The 17,285-nt window shown below is 39.5% G+C and overlaps 2 protein-coding genes across 4 annotated transcripts; both read left to right on the top strand.

The window, feature by feature from the left end:
• Positions 1-547: 547 nt before the first annotated feature.
• Positions 548-3,652, top strand: LOC101172595 (cytochrome b ascorbate-dependent protein 3-like). 2 transcript variants are annotated; one of them, XM_011481477.2, is made up of 6 exons: positions 548-635; positions 812-1,029; positions 2,268-2,476; positions 2,571-2,725; positions 2,813-2,966; positions 3,115-3,652. In XM_011481477.2, the coding sequence occupies exons 2-6, from the start codon at positions 843-845 to the stop codon at positions 3,139-3,141; spliced, it is 732 nt and encodes a 243-aa protein (XP_011479779.1). In that variant the 5' UTR covers positions 548-635; positions 812-842; the 3' UTR covers positions 3,142-3,652. The 2 variants fall into 2 exon arrangements, with proteins under 2 accessions (XP_011479779.1, XP_020563044.1); XM_020707385.1 differs by lacking the exon at positions 548-635 and having other exon boundaries at positions 802-1,029.
• A 1,780-nt stretch (positions 3,653-5,432) lies between these two features.
• Positions 5,433-15,893, top strand: trappc13 (trafficking protein particle complex 13). Of its 2 annotated transcripts, XM_004074511.4 has the most exons (13): positions 5,433-5,552; positions 6,431-6,499; positions 9,515-9,614; positions 9,688-9,772; positions 9,870-9,997; positions 10,298-10,370; positions 10,578-10,622; positions 10,908-10,925; positions 13,231-13,364; positions 13,453-13,651; positions 13,732-13,832; positions 15,372-15,519; positions 15,593-15,893. In XM_004074511.4, exons 1-13 carry the CDS (start codon positions 5,507-5,509, stop codon positions 15,698-15,700), a joined length of 1,254 nt encoding a protein of 417 aa, XP_004074559.1. In that variant the 5' UTR covers positions 5,433-5,506; the 3' UTR covers positions 15,701-15,893. The 2 variants fall into 2 exon arrangements, with proteins under 2 accessions (XP_004074559.1, XP_004074558.1); XM_004074510.4 differs by lacking the exon at positions 10,908-10,925.
• Positions 15,894-17,285: the final 1,392 nt, after the last annotated feature.

The following is a 17,285-nucleotide window of genomic DNA, read 5'->3' as shown; positions in this document are numbered from 1 at the left end:
TGATCATTTCTTTCCTTTTCTTTTTTCCAATTATTACTCTTTAAATGTCATTATTCATTCAGCAATATGGCATTCAACCCTGCTTTTTCTTCTGAAAATGGATTTATTTATTAGTGCTGTTATATAAATGTTTAATATATCTTTATTAGCTACTTTTTGACAGGAGAGCAGAAACTATGTCAATTGGATTTTGCCCAATCATGACACCCCCAATGCCATGCTTTACAGTTAGTACAAAGGAGATTTCTTGTTCTGTCTTGGGAGTGTGTTGTAACCATGGTCAGTGCACTTTTTTTATTTATTTTTTACCATCCATTACATTCACATATATCTCTAAGAATTAAAATGTTGAGCAATAAACAAAGGGGACAATGTTTTGTTCAAAGAAGTCACCTGATGCTTTTGTTGTTGTTGTTTTTTCCACATGACTACACCATAACCAATGTGCGTCAATGAACGACACGGAGGCAGGAAAATATTCTTCTCACACAAACTCGGCAGAACAAATCTCCCTCCCTCCCTCCTTGCAGGATTATTAAACATCAGAAATGACTCCTGATGTAACCTCAGCATGAAAAGGAACAACTTCTTTGTGAAAACAGAGCAGAGTTGTGTTAGAGTAAAGCAAACGTCTGGTAAGTGAGGATTTTCAGATCTTATGTGCGCCAGAGAAATGTTGTCGAATTTACTTGTTGCTTACCTAAACTGATAGGATTTTATATAATTTTTTTAAATCATTCTCGTTTATTATTTAATTATTTATTTCCTACAAAATCTCCATTTTAACAGATTTTTCCTGAATGTGCCACAGCCTGTTTTATCTCCATCCCCGTCTTGTAAACATGAGGCCTCCTGAGTCTTTCTACTGGTCCTTCTCGCTGTGCCTGGGTCTGGGCCTGCTCTGCGTGCTGTTTGTCAGCTGCTGGAGCGGCGTGTGGCAAGGCGGCTTCGCCTGGGATGGATCGGACCTGCAGTTTAACTGGCACCCCGTCTTCATGGTGTCGGGTCTGGTGGTTCTGTACGGCATCTGTGAGTTTTTTACTCTGTGGAACTGAAAGCCACTTTAACACACTTTAATCAAACAGACTCTGATTCTTGTGACTATATGGAAACTCATTTCAATTGTTTTTTTGTTTTTTTTTACAAATGTCTTATTTACCTAAGCATCAATAAACTACAGTTTAAAGATGATTTATTACAGCTCTGTGGTTTTGATGGAAGTTGCTTTTCATGGTGCAATAAACTCTGCAGCACAATGACGTAATTTAAAGAGTTATTCCACTAATATTTCTCATCTGAGTTTTGTTAACTTTACCCAAAAAAGCATTTCATCTGTGTAAAGAATTTCCTAACCTAATTTGCAAACTTAAAAAACTGACATTTTTTTTAATTTTTATCAATGATGCTTAACCCTTGTGCTATCCTAAGCACTTTAACGTTGGGAGTTGGGTCATCTAGACCCACTAGACAGTGCGCTGAACCTTTTTTCTTCAATGATTTGTGATCTTCACTGGTGTCCATGGATTACATGAAATCTTTCCGCCTTTATCCACCTTTGTCATGGTAGGAATAACACGTCAATGGAGGGGTGGGGGTCATGGGATAGCACAAGGGTTAAGTAGTTAGGAAAAGATAGATCAAAATCCCCAGGAGGAGTTTAAATGTGTGGAAGGTACTAAAGGGGTTTGCTTTGTTCTGTTTTTTAATTCAAGATGGTGGTTATGGACTTTAATTGGTGGTGTTTGTGAGAAATGTCGTTAAGATAGCCTGAACGATAGTTTTCTTTTCCTGTATCATGAAAAACTGGGAAAATCACCAAATTTCACACTTTACCACAAAACGGCCACCAAGCTGTAGGTCCTGTGGCCATCCCATAATGATTTAAAAAACTTCCTTTGGACAAGTTTTTTGGTTTTGTTTGTGGATTTTGACATTTTTGAGTCCCATAAGAGATTTAGGCCCCATTCTTTTCTTTTTTTCTGCCTGCTGTGATGTCATAATGTATTGGGGGGGGGGGGGGGGTTGGGTCACTCACCATGCTCAAAATTCATTTTCACTGGTTAGTAGGTGTGTGCATATTTGTGTGAGTTTTTTTAAGGTGTGTCGCTCTAAAAGAAATAAAAGTTTAATAAAGTATCCTTTAAAGCAGCAGACACATCTTTTAACTTCTTATGATCTGACTATTAATTTGTTGTCAGTATGTTTGATGGCTTTTCAATACTTAAATCATGTCTTAACAGTATTTTTTGGTCCTTTTTGTCTTGCAGCGGCTGTGGTGTATCGTGTGCCGTCCACCTGGGGTCAGCGGAAGTCTACCTGGAAGCTGGTGCACGGCGGCCTGATGCTGCTGGCTCTGCTCCTGTCTGTCCTGGGCTTGTATGCCGTCTTTGACTTCCACCGGGCTGCCAGCATCCCTCACTTGTACTCTCTGCACAGCTGGGTGGGCCTCTGCACTGTGGGGTTGTTTGCGTTTCAGGTAGTAAAGACAAAAAAGAAACATTAGTGCTGTTTACAATTTAAAAAAAAGGCAAATTCTTAACCTCATTTGCTCCGTCATGCTGCTCCACAAGTGGGTCCTCGGCTTGGCCGGTTTCCTGCTGCCATGTTCTCCTCTGTGGTTTCGCAGCAGACTCAAACCTGTCCACATCTGGCTGGGGACCATGGTTTTAATCCTCAGCCTGACCTCCTGTATTAGTGGAATTAATGAAAAACTGATCTTTTCACTGTAAGTGCTCCAAAAATCTAAACTCCTTCAACATGTGATGCACTTTCAAGCAGGAAAATCTCATTTAATGTTCTGTCTCTGCTGCAGGGATGGAAGCACCAAAGAATCCTATAATTCTCTGCCTTTGGAAGCAAAGTTTGCTAATTTTTTGGGCATCCTGATTGTGGTTTTTGGGATGGTTCTCCTGAGAATCTTGTCCAAGGAAGAATGGCGGCGACCAGAAACTGATGAAAGTGCTTATGTGAGTTGGTTTAAACCATGAATCAATACTTTTTGGCTCATCTTCCTTTTATTCTTTCAATTTTCAAATTGATTTTGGAACTCTCCACTTGTTTCTGTGCAGCTGAAGTGAAATATGAACCTAATAAAGCTGTGATTTTCAATTGCAGCCTCTACTGGACGGACACAGAAGCTGAGACCGTAGAAGGTTTTGTTTTTTTAAGGAGGACATTTTGTTCTCATTTCATTGTTTGCAAATGAATGAATAAAAAAATTTCCTGCAATTTTATATTTTTTGACTAATTTTATTAGGTTATGTCAAGTTCTTACTAAGGGTAATGTGAGTCAACTTTGAAACTTATGTGAAATAATATTTGGTGAGATCTTTAAACTGAATCTGCATTGAGGCGACCGAGGGAAGAAAACTTCTAACAAGTGGAAACCAACAGCACAACCAAACTATTAAAGTCCCACTTCAATCATCTTTTGATATATTTTCAATGCATTCCCAGTGGTCTTTTTATAATAAATATGCTGTTTTTTGCCAAAGTGAAAAAATCGGTGTCATTTTCCAGGACATAATTTTTGGAGAGCGGTAGGAGTTTTGCCCCTACCCCTCCTAATGAGAGCTCTTTTTTTTAAACTTTTTTTTAACGTGGTTTCCAGCTAGCTTGACCCTTGTGCTATCTTAGATGACCCCACCCTTGCATTGACGTGTTCTCCCTACCATGACAAAGGTGGATAAAGGTGGAAAGATATCATGTAATCCATGGACACCAGTGAAGATCACAAATCATTGAAGAAAAAAGGTTCAGATTACTGTCTAGTGGGTCTAGATGACCCAACTCCCAATGTTAACATGCCTTGGATAGCACAAGGGTTACAGCCCCTACAACGCCCACATTACATTAGTGGTGCAAGAAAAATGGCATGCAATAGTAGAGATATCCAACTGTACAGTTTTGAGCCAGACACCAGCTCAAACGAGGAAAACGATGATGTGCATGGATCTGTTTGTCTGCAAGTTTTTAATGTAGCAAGTACAATTTTTTTAATGGGATTTTTTCATTTGCTCCTGGTTCACAACGCTTTAAATAAAGAAATACTTAGAAATGAAACTTTGACCCTATTTTTCTGTCTATATGTCCTCCATCAACTGAAAAATGCCACAAGAACATATTACAAACACCAAAAATACCATTTTCATCAGTCTTTAACCCTTGTGCTATCTTAGATGACCCCACCCCTTACATTGACGTGTTCTCCCTACCATGACAAAGGTGGATAAAGGTGGAAAGATTTCATGCAATCCATGGACACCAGTGAAGATCACAAATCATTGAAGAAAAAAGGTTCAGCGCACTGTCTAGTGGGTCTAGATGACCCAACTCCCAATGTTAAAGTGCCTAGGATAGCACAAGGGTTACAGCTGCCCCTCTGCTGTCAACAGTAGCAAACTGAGTAATTGTGACATTCACATTCATGGATGAGAAAAAGAGGAGGTTTACAGTGACGAAAGACAGAAAAGACATCCAGCACATCCTAAAACAAATCCCAGTACTCAATTTCTACAACAGAATAACTAGCACAATGTCTGAGAGGTAAACCGATCCAATTTTAGCTATATTTTCTTTCCAAGTCTACCCTTCAACTAAGAGAGGATGTCTGCATTTTGAAACTGAAGCAGGAAGTCCCTTTCTATTTTTGTAAAATTTGGAAACAACAATAATTCTGCTTAGTAAAAAAAATGCCCTCTTTGTACTTTTATGGAACTATTAGGCCTCTGTCGTGAATTTTTTGGCGGACTGCAAAAAGGGAGAGAATAAATTGAATAAATTTGATTTATTTTCCTATTTGATCAGACTCTGGCTGCAACGTCTTGAATCACCTGAAGGTTTTCAGAAAAGAGCATAAAAGTTCAGATAGTGATTAGGTTAAATAACAACATGTTACATTTACTCAGTAGTCTTGTTCAAAAATAGTATTCCCCTGAGAGTAAAGAGTTTTACTGCACCCTACTGTTTTATTTTTTCTTGAGGTATATTTTTATAGTAAAAAAAATATGTGGTATTATTTCCACCACTTGTTTCAGGAATGCAGAATTAAATTGCAATACTGACAGCAATAGATAGATAATTGCATATTGATTTTTATGAACATTTGCCAATATAAATGTTTATTTTAGTCTTGAAAAGTTAAGTCTTTCTTTTGCATGTCTTTAAACTAATCTGGTAAGATACCATGTATTTAGGATGAACATGGCCACCATAGTGGTATTTTTGCCTCAACACACATAAAACGCATCATTATTACAGGGTTTTCAATGGCATTGTATTTTTATTAGACAAAAATAAATACAAATAAAAACGAAAAAATTGACATATTTTGTTTGTTTTTGTAATACCATTCCTTGACTGTAGGGGGAAGACGTGAGTCAAATATGTGTCTATTTGTCCATAATAGGTGGCGAAGAAGGCGGGCACTTCCCTTTAAGGTCAAAGTTCGTTAGCTGCTAGAAAACAACCGGTTAGCCTAGTAGCTCAGGAGGAAAAGACAGGCAAAATGGATGTAAATCAGACAAAACAGGAACATCTACTTGCTCTAAAAGGTAGTTAAGCTTTATGAGAATATTCCAGAGGATTACTGTATGTTGGAATTATTGCGATAATAACTTATTACCTACATATATGTCATGCTAACTGCGGGGCCAGCAGGCAAAATGTTTAAAAATTTGCTTATTAGAATTTAAATAAATCCTTTAGTGGCACATTTCCGCTAAAATAACGTTATTTTGAATGGAAAACTAAGCCATATATTATTTTAAATACACAGCAATATATATTCTCTGTAGCTTTTCTGCTGATGGAAGCAAATGTCCATCATTTGTCATTACCACCGTGTTAGCTTTTTTTCTTCTTCTAAGTATTGTTTTTTTTCATATACATAATAATGATCAAATAAAAAGTTAAAGGCTGTAAAATGATAATTAATGTCAAATAAACGGGAATTGATGATCGGTCAACCAATAGAAAAATAAACATTTTATGAATATCCGAAACTAAATGTTAAAAAATACTCAAAAGGTGTGCAAAGAATAGCTCATAGACAACAAAAAAAGAACTTAAAATATAAATGACTTTCACTTTTTTTTTTTTTTAAGATTTTTGGTCTTTAAGTTAAATCAGTACCAATAAGCTTAGATTTTCAGAAGATGCAGCATCACTCCATAGAGATGTTGTTTTGGTGTTGGTATTTTGAGTAATGTCTATAAAAAATACAAGCGTGTGGGTGATATTTAATGTTTTTTCATAAGTCATTTTAAAATGCACAAAGGTTGACGTCTGCATGGAGCGTCTCCTACTGTCCTGGATCACTGTAATTTGATTCATGCACGGCTGCTGGAACTAGACATTTTAGGAAACTGCTGTGTGACGCAGGAATCAAATCATCGCTGCAACCAACTTACCAGCTTCTTTTTCCTCACAGTGATGCGCTTAACTAAACCGACTCTGTTCACAAACCTCCCAGTGACGTGTGAAGAAAGAGATCTGCCCGGTGAGTTTTTCTGATAGATATTTATCCGGAAACAAACAGAGAAAACGGCTCAAATAGGAAGTAGCAGGACTTGACGTCTCCTCATTCATAAGTGCGCCTGCTGTGCTGCTCAGGCTATACGACAGGATTTATTGGGTTTGTCAAGAAGTTTTAGGAAGTGCGTTGTTTACTGTTATTTCTTGCTCTTAAAGGATAAAAAGTACAAGTATTTTCTATATATTGATCTTTTGGAGTGGACACAAGCAAACAGGCTTTCTTTAATAGAAAATATCAACTTTTGCAACCAAAGGGGAAAATGTTGTTTGGGTCTGCAACCTGAGGCTCTGGAGCCGCGTGTGACTCTTTTAACCCTCCATTGTGGCTTTCTGCTTCAAGAAAATAAGACGTATTTTATTAATGTTAAAAAAAAAGTAAATAAGCAGAAAAGTTAAAAAAAAAAACCTTTTTTTTTAACTCATTCACAAACAGTTGAAGTACAGCAGTGTCACTCTGCAAGGTTTTTGACTACAGTACCCATAATGCTCTAGCAATTCAACAGCGTTATAGTTTACCAAAGTCAGGCTAGAATATTTGTGACAGATTTTTGAGCACTTGGTACCACAGAAAATGCATTTGGGGTCAGTAAGCCCAACCAGAATTCATACTTTAGTTGCACCAGACTGTGCAGTGTATTTTCTATTTTTAATAAATTCAAGGATTTTAAGTGTGCTTTATAATTCAAAAAATACAGTAAAAGTCACTTAATTAGCTCTGATTTATTTTAGTTTGTTAGATTACTGGCTTAGATACTCCACAAACTGTAAAATCAACTTAATATTTTTGTTGTTACTGTTGACATGACACTACATACTAATAACTTGCTGCATGGAGATGAACCTACACCCAGCAGGTTCAGCAGGGTGTCTTTTATTTTGAAAGGAAGTCATGTGAACATTTGTCAAAAAGTTGTAATCTATTTAATATTTTTTCAGATATTTCCTCTTCATGTTTATGTTTTATTTATGCCCAAATTGTTTTTTTTTTCATTTAACATAATAGTAACAATAATATAAGTACAAATTACTGTCTTATTGTTCTAAAGAGTGAAGTAAAAAATGAGACTGTAGCTCCCACTGGGTTATAGTCGGTAGAAAATTGATCTGAATGGTTCTTTAAGTGTTGAAGGTTGCAGACCCCTGGTGTAAACTAAAAGCAAATATATGGTAATTAGAGTAAGAAGGACGCATGAAATGGCCTTTAGGTTTTGACTCTGTCCACATGTGCATAAAAAAGTTTAATTTGTCAAACCAAATCTTTTTGCTTCAGATTTGGGAGATTAGAGGATTCATAAAAACTTTTTTCTTTTCTTTATTTTGCAATGAGGCAAAACCGTAATTGTCAGTTATTGATTCTGCAAGGTAAAAGCTGAGTTTAGTCTGTAATGTCATCATGGGGACACTCCAAGTGTGACAGACAGAACGTAAAAAAATAATTCAGAAAATCACATTGGAACCTTTTTTTAAGAATTTATTTATATAAGGGTACAGAAAGTCAGTATTAATACTAAAGTTGATTTCAATGGTTTGAAGAAAAAGCACAGAAGTGTTTGATTGTATTACAGCTGCTTAACTTTCCTTCAGCTCTTGAAAACACACCAACATCCTATCAGGATCAGCTGTCCACATTTTATCCTTGCAAAGATTTCATTTTACTGCTTATACGCTTCGATAATTGCAGTTTTTTGTGTGATTTAACTGGTGTGTTGTGTGATAGACGTATGCCAGTTGGTGGAAAAGGAAATGTGTAAGGCCGCTCCTGATAAACGGTGCAGAAGCATGGACACAAAAGGAAGAGGAAGTGCTCGGAAGAACAGAAATTAAGATGGTGGGCCGGATTCTAGGATTCATGTTAAAAGAAAAGAAACACAATGAGGAAATATGTGGGAGAAATGGAGTTGTCTGCATCACAGAGAAGATGCACGAAGCAAGAATGAGGTGGTACGGACTCGTTCTTCTGGAAGAATATGGCGAGGACACCAAACTAAATTATGACGCAGATCTGTAAGGATGATGTAGTCAAGGTCAGCAGAAGAGGAGAGGGCATCTTGTTCCGTGCATCCGGGACCGGGTCGTGGGGGCAGCAGTCTAAGCAGAGATGCCCAGACTTCACTCACCCCGGCCACTTCCTCCAGTTCCTCTGGGGGGACCCTGAGGTGTTCCCGGGCCAGCCGAGAGACGTAGTCTCTCCAGCGTGTCCTGGGTCTTCCCCGGGGCCTCCGCCCAGTGGGACATGCCCGGAACACCTCTCCAGGGAGGCGTCCAGGGGGCATCCGGACTAGATGCCCAAGCCACCTCAACTGGCTCCTTTCGATGTGGAGGAAAAGTGGTTCTACTCCGAGCTCTCCGCGGGTGACCGAGCTTCTCACCCTTTCTCTAAGGGAGCGCCCAGCCACCCTACGGAGGAAGCTCATTTCAGCCGCTTGTATTCGGGACCTCGTTCTTTCGGTCATGACCCATAGCTCATGACCATAGGTGAGTATTGGAACGAAGATCGACCGGTAAATTGAGAGCTTTGCTTTCTGGCTCAGCTCTCTCTTCACCACAACAGGCCATTACAGCTACGGACGCGGCTCTGATCCGCCGGTCAATCTCACGCCTTCCCTCAATCATAAACAAGACCCCCAGATATTTAAACTCCTCCATCTGGGGCAAGGACACTCCACCCAGAGTGGAGATGGCAAACTACCTTTCTCCGGTCAAGAGCTATAGCCTCAGATTTGGCGCTGCTGACCCTCATCCCAGCCGCAAACGGCCTCAATAGACGCTAAAGAGATTCTTTGCAGCAAAATCTGATGCAGACGACTGTGGAAAATGGAGACACTGAACCCTATGGCTGACCTCTCTGTGTTCGAGTGATCAACAGACTGAAGGAGAGAAAGATTTTCTGTGAACAAACTCATGGATCAACAAAAGCAGGACAAACTTTCATCGTCTGTTTTTTATTTTCTTATTTCTTTTGACGTTTTTTTCTGTGCAGGAGATTTGTTTGGTCAGCTGATGAGGCAGGACCCATCCACCATCAAAGGAGCAGAGACCCTGATGCTGGGAGAGATGCTCACACTCCCCCAGAACTTTGGGTAATCACACCCCAGCAGCTTTTTTCCTTCAAATCCGACTAAATTAGCATTTACAAAACCCATTTATTTGCAGAAACATTTTTCTTGGGGAGACGTTCTCCAGCTACATCAGTGTTCATAACGACAGCACCCAGATTGTGAAAGAAATTCTAGTGAAGGTAAGGAGGAAACAAGCGTCTTCGATGCTTTTTATTCATGTATTTATTATTCGTTTTTTGCACTTTTTGAAACATCTTTTATGACTTTTTCTGGCAGGCAGACCTGCAGACGAGCTCGCAGAGGCTCAACCTCTCGACGTCGAACTCTGCTGTGGCGGAGCTCAAACCCGAGTGCTGCATCGACGACGTCATCCACCACGAAGTTAAAGAAATCGGCACACATATGTGAGCCCGCCTCTGCCCTATAACATCCTCCATGCTGTCATTTATAGACCCACTCTGATGACAATGGTGTCTTTAACATGCTCTTGTGGGATCGTTCTGATGGAGGTATTAAGAAAATTAATGACTCCGAATGTTTTGTTGAACTACTGCAGCCCTGCAAAAACGATGTCCTAGAAAACGACACAAGTTGGGCTAAAATGGCTTAATTATATTTAAAATAGCTCAAGGGTGATCAGAGTGGGTCTTTAAATCTAACCTCTTAAAGAAATGACTGAAACTTTGCCTTTTTTCCTCTCCCAGTTTAGTGTGTGCAGTCAGCTACACCACGCAGCTTGGGGAGAAGCTCTATTTTCGCAAGTTTTTCAAATTCCAGGTAAACATGTTGGGCGTGTCTCATTAGAACGGCTGTGTTGAAGCTTGAGGCCACTTGAGAAATGCCGCCACGGGGGCGAATGCAGTCTCCCGCCTCAGTGTGGAGTGACTTCCAGTCGAAGTTTCACTCTCCTGGCTCTCTTTGCTTTCGGGTGGAATGGCATCACAGAGCGAAAAGAGCTTCAGCTTTCAATCTTTTCTCAATCAGGTTTTGAAGCCGCTGGATGTGAAGACCAAGTTCTACAACGCAGAGGTAAAGTAACACCCACCTGAGTTTGTGTTTTAGTCTGGAACATTTCCACATGCGTGGTTAGATTAGACCTCCTGGAAAACTCTTGGAACTCCAGACATGTTTGATTCTTCTATTCTCATATGTCTTGTGATGTAAAAGCTGGAGGTGAAGAGTTTTCCTTTTACGCTTCTCCTCATTTTCATATCAGTAGCTTTATTTTTGTTTATGCACATATTCATTGTCATCAACTTTTTGCATGTAACTCCATTTGTTCATGATGTCTTTGTATTTTATTTTCTCCATTAGAGCGACCTCAGTTCTGTGGTAATTCTTTCTTCTGTTGTCACGGCTCAAAGTTGGCTCTCCATCCTTTTCGGAGCAACAGACCTTTCATCTTTCTGAGCTCAAAAAAACAAAGAAAGGGGGGAAACTCTGGAGGCGACGTTGACCCGACCTTCCAGTGGCTTTTCTTTCGCTCTTTCCGTGGTTGCTCGTGTCTTTCGCAGCTTTCACGGGGCTTGGACTCTTGGTTGTTTGCGGTGTGTGGACTCAGAAATCACTGGGAAAAGGACGCCATACATCAAATCCGATGTTAATACGACTCAAATAATCCTGACATATGGCTTAATCTGACTGGTGGGTGTTGCTTTGGGGGATGTGGCCACAGATTTACCTTCTTATCCTTAAAAATTACTGTCAAACTCCAAAGATTTGCTTTTCTCTCCGTTATAAAGAATATAACACACACCCCATTTAATCATGTCGAACCTTATGAATGACTTTGCTCTGAGTCAAAAAGCTCTGTAACATTTATTCACTCGCAAGAGGGTCAGATGCTTTCCAAAAAGCTGCAGGCATGAACTAATCTCTGCTTTTTCTCTTGTTCAGTTCAACACTTACGTAGAGGTTGCACCGAGAAACTTAACAAAAAACAAAAAAACTGCCGTTTGTCTCCTTAAGCATCGGCCAGACCGTCTCAAACACACATACATTTTTATTTAACTTCATATTAAAACTCCAAGTAAATGTTTTCTTATTTTTTTTAATGAAACATCTTTTGGTTTTAACTTTTAACCTGGAATAAAACCTTTGGGTTACTTTAAAGGGATTGTATTTATAGTGATTTTAACCTTTTAAAGTGTCCTGGTTAAACTGTGAAATGTTACTAAGAAAATAAAGATGCTTTTCCCTGATGTCACAAAGTAAAGTCTCAATGTAGATAATAGCTACATGCTAATTTAGCCAAAGAACATTTAATAACATGAGAAAGTGCCTCATTTTAATGCTAAAATCTAGACTAGAAGAAGCAAGAATAATGTTTTAATCGTAAGGGATTCTTGGGATTGTTAAAGATTTCACCACTAGATGTTACACTTTTCAGAACAAGTCCTATTATGTTTGAAATAGTTAAAAAAAAGAGCTGATTAATGAACAATCCTGAATGTTTGATGCTTAGATCTCATGAACAAAAAGCCTAAACAAAAGAAAAAAAAGTTAAATAATGTAGAACAAGGCTAAACGCTTTAAAAACTAAAAAAAAAAAAAAGTAAATGCTGAAGATCAGCATTTAAGAACATAACTGAATATTGCTAAATTAAATAAACTTTTATTTTGGGTCATCAATGGACAAAACAAACCCAAAGTAACTCCTGAAATTGATTAGATAAATGGTGAAGCATTGTCTAAAAGTCCCAAGAATCTTTTTTAATTACTCAATAATGCTAAATAAAAAATTCTAGATCATTTTGGCTGAGCACTGCCAAACTAAACCAAATAAACTAAACTAAAGTTAAAGAGATAAATTATGTAAAATTGACTAAAAGTTCCAAGAATGTTTTTAAATTACGGATTAATGTTAAATAAATAAAAATGTAAATGTTTATTTTGGTTAAGCAATGCCAAAATAATCCAAATCCACTCCTAAAATTAAAAAGAACGTTTTTAATGACTAGAAAAAAACCTCATGATGCTGAACAATCTAACAAGTCTAACTTCTATATTTGAAAAAAACACAAGTCACCAAATTTTCTGGAAACAAAATTTCCAATAAAATGTTGAGTTTGCTCATTTTGGCACAGATTGGACATTTCCGTCTGGACACTCATTAGCTAAATGAACTCCAATGCTCTCATGTGCTGCACATATGAACAGGAAGAACGATCAAAATCCAAGAAACACAATGAATGGATGCTGGAGACTTTATTGTTAATGTTAGTAAACAGAGGTGCAGCCTCTACTCTGTCCTGCAGCACGGCACTTGTACTAACACGACCTCTAAGAGGATCTAATTCATGTTTCATTACCTGTGAATGTCTGTCTTGACTTTGTTCACTAAAGGACTCTCACATCACCTGAAGAGTAGCTCAAAGGATAGATTCATGTTTCCCTGTCAGTTTTCTCCAAGATTTTTAGGAAAAACAATCATTTGGCTTTTCTTTAGAAAGATCATCTGAAGATTCACAATTTCAAATGTTGGCTCATCTTGTCATCCAGACAGCTGTAAAATCAGCTCCTGATCATGTGACCTACTTCCAAAACAGTGAACTTATCCTTTGAGGCACACAGGTAAAAAACGTCGGTGAGTCATGATTCTAGAGTGATTCTCCTCCTTCCAACCCCTGCGCTCCAGACAGACGAAGTGTTTCTGGAAGCTCAGATTCAGAACATCACCACCTCGCCCATGTTCATGGAGAAAGTGTCTCTAGAACCCACTATTATGTACAACGTTACAGAGCTCAACACAGTCGCCAGTGGGGACGATGGGTAAAAAAACAAAACCTTTTCCTTGCTATTTACAACTCAAAAGTAAACTCATTTCAATGCTGACCTGCATTTTATTTTTGCCCCTCAGAGAGTCGACGTTTGGGAAAATGTCCTACCTGCAGCCGATGGACACGCGGCAGTACCTGTACTGCCTGAAACCGAAGGCAGAGTACGCGGAGAAGGCCGGCGTCATCAAGGGCGTCACCATGATTGGCAAGCTGGACATCGTGTGGAGGACCAACCTCGGGGAGAAGGGGAGGCTGCAGACAAGTCAGCTGCAGAGAATGGTATCAGTAGTGAGGCCTGATCTACTGCGGGACGTCCGGTTCCCTCATCCTAACACTCTCCGCTCTCGGATGTCCCGCAGGCTCCGGGGTACGGAGACATCAGGCTGTCCTTGGAGATCATCCCAGACACCGTAAACCTGGAGGAACCTTTCGACATCGTTTGTAAAATCACAAACTGCAGGTGCAAACCCCTTTGAAAAGGCTGCTTTTTAATAAAAGCACTCAGTCATCAATAAGAGATGAGGCAGGTGTATCGGTATGTAGGAACATTTTAAGAAGATGAATTAAAATCACAAACAACAGAAAAACTATGCATTATAATTGAAAGCCATATTAAAATAAGGTCAATAGAGAAAAGAGCTGATGAAAAGATTCAGCTGTGAATTGGTGAGCTAAAAGAGTAGTTTGTAGGCGGGGCTTGAGTGGAGGCTTGTAAAGACATCGTCAGAAAGCGAGTTCTAGATTTTAGCTGCATGTGTTCTCAGCTTCTCAAGAGTCCAGAGTGAACGAACGACAATACGATCAGGTGAAACCATCGACTGTATCTGAGAACTGGACCGAGTGACCCCTCCTCTCCTGGCCTTCCAAACAGGAAGTACCTGCTGGCTCCAGAAAGCCAAAATCCCATAGAAACAGCTGTTACTCAGTCATAGGGGTGTGAACTTCCAACAAGCTCACTCCTGATTGGTGAGAGTGGCTGCCGTAGAAATGGTGACTCAGACAAATCACTGCTAACTGACGACGGCTGGCTCCAACATGGCCACGTCACTCAAAAATGGTGACAAAAACTGTTTACGTTCTGTTTTTATAGAAGTGCATCTAAAATCGAAGATCACAGTTTGCTTGCAAGTGAACACTCGTATGTTTCAGTACAGTGTGAACGCCGGCCACTGCATATAAAGAGAAGAATCTGGATTGTGTCATGCATGCAGTCACTCATGTACAGATTTGACCCATTTTTTAAAAAATGGATTAGAAGGAAGCTCTGAGATAAAACCGTCTTTCTGTTCAACTGCTAAACTAAAGTGATCGTTCCTTTAATTAACACTTTAACTCAGAAGGTTTAGCTCAACTGTTGACGTTCTTTCGACTACCAGAACATGACTAGCACAACTCCAGTGGACTCTGAGGCGGAGAAAAAACAGCTTTACGCCGAAATGCAACGCTGATCTTTAGTGATGCAAAGCAGCTTCTCTCTGCGTCAAAATCCGCCGATTAACATCGATCCCATCAAGAGTTGTGGTAGGTCAAAGAGCTTGTTTGGTTCAGGTGACATCTCTGTGGTCAAAAGGTTCGGTTCAGCGTTGGTCACATAAGTCCAACAAAATTATGAGTTTCATTAAAGATGAAATTGTTATCTACATTGGGAGGGAATGAACCACTCTCAAGAGTGCAGTGTGAAAGTACAGCAGATCAAATAAAAGTCTTTAGAGGTTCACCACTGCGACCAGCCAATAATTTCTTTTGGCTGCATTTTTATTGATTTTTAGCTTTTTCGGGTTTATAAAATTAGGAAAAGGTTGACATTTCGCTTTATATAGATAAAAATCGGTGCCATTTAAATTCAAAATGTACCAACCCATACGGAGTGTAGGAAAAAAAAAACGATGCTTAAGTTGAGACATCTTCAGAGTCGAGGGAAGTTCAGCAGCTTCTTTTTCAGCGCTGAATATTTTTCCTTAAAAACAAATATTGTTTCCATTTCTGCAATGTCCTCCAGCGAGAGAACCATGGATCTGGTGGTAGAAATGTGCAACACGCGGTCGATCCATTGGTGCGGTATATCGGGGCGCCAGCTGGGTAAACTCAGCCCGGGCGGCTCCCTCTTAGTGCCCCTCACCATCTTCTCCTCCGTTCAGGGCCTGCAGGTACGATCCGAACGCTCCACAGTGGCGTTCCAGCTGTTCTCCTCAAATACTGACTCCTTCCTCTTTGTTTCAGAGCATTTCTGGACTCAGACTCACAGACACGTTTCTAAAGAGGACCTACGAATACGATGACATCGCACAAGTGTGCGTGATTTGTCCGTACACCTCCAACGAATGCTAGTGACTTTGACTTTTTTTTTTTGCATTTTAGAATGGACCAACTGTGGAACTCTGCACTTCATATTTGACTCTTTGTGCAAGCTAAGGGGATGATACTGTATTTTAAAATGAATTGTGAATTATATAAACTTTTTTTCCTTAAACAAAATCATGTAAATGTGTAATAAGTGTTAATAAATTCTCTGTGAACTTTCCTTTGCTCTTGTTTTGTGCCACAGGATCAGTTTGAAAATGTTTGTGATCCGGAGCCAACACTCAAAAGTTTTTCCCCAAAATAAATCATTCTGAATATTAGACGCTCCAAACAATAATTATTTACGAAAACATTAAAAATGTTATTTAAAATTAAAAAAAAGCAGATAATGAAGAAAAGGATGTTTTTCAGTGAATACCTTGAGTAGAAAATGTGAATGCGAGGGCTGCCAAACCTGGCTGTGAAGATCTACCACACTCATCTTTTTAATCCAATTCCCCCTGAACTTCCTGTTACTCCCAACCTGAATCTGGTTTGCTCAGTGAGCAGAAAGTAGTGCAGAGAGAACTAAAAAAACGAGCAGGGGGGTACATCTTAGAGATAAAGGTTGGCAGCCCTGGTACGTGCATTTCTCTTAACTGCTTATATTAGATGCAGCAAGACGAGAGCGGAGTTAAATTTAATAACTTTTGATTTATATTATATTTTAAGGCACAAAGCTGAATTAATGTCACAAACTCCAAATACTGAGTGTTTAAAGGGCCTATATCATGCCTTTCTTAAGCCTTTCAGAGTAAACAATATCTGTATTTATGATAACATATCACTTCTGGCACACTAAAGAACAATTTTTATATTAAATACGAGTTTTTGCAGCTCATTTTACTATTTGGAAGTAAGACGACTTGATCTCTGAGGCTCCGCCTTTCGCTCCGCATGGGTGCCGCCCCTTTCCATGACCTCAACCTAGAGCCGGCCTCGGCAGTGTGTCCGCGTTTCACCCACGAAAACAAAAAGCATCCGAACTTTTGGATGGATGTGCAAATAAAAAGAAAGCGTTTCGCCGATCACCACTAGCTCCATGGGAAAAAAAAGTGGGCGTGTATGTTGGCGTGGGGGCGTAGCTGGCAGCGCAGGTTCTTCCTAGAAGGGGCTGTTCCTCACTATGTGACGTCACACTGTGAGGACCCACTTGTTTCTGTGGATTGGGAGGGGCTGGTGCTCAGAGTACAGAGACCACTCACAAATGCGTGAATGGATTGGGGTTGTTTTTGTGACAAATGAACATTATAATACACTTAAAAGCTGATTTTGAAAAGGTGATTTTGCATGATATAGGACTTTTAAATATGGGATAATAAATTATCAGATATTGACGGACGACGCGGAAGTGCGTCAATTTCTGACGATATCCCTTCTACGCCATGGTCACCTACAAAATAAATCAATGTTCGATCCATTTTTAAAAAAACTTTTTTCTTGTCATTTTTTCGGTTAAACACGCTTTTCACAAAAAGTGGAGTATTTGATGTGTGGTGTGGCGCGTTGCCATGGTAACAGCTGACCGTCACCAGCCTCGACTGCAGCGTCAAAAGGAAAAGCATCGGTTCAG

The sequence above is a fragment of the Oryzias latipes genome, chromosome 12, assembly GCF_002234675.1.
Source record: "Oryzias latipes chromosome 12, ASM223467v1".
Taxonomy (NCBI): Eukaryota; Metazoa; Chordata; class Actinopteri; order Beloniformes; family Adrianichthyidae; genus Oryzias; species Oryzias latipes.
The sequence above is the reverse complement of the archived record's forward strand: the minus strand, read 5'-3'. Positions and strand labels throughout refer to the sequence as shown.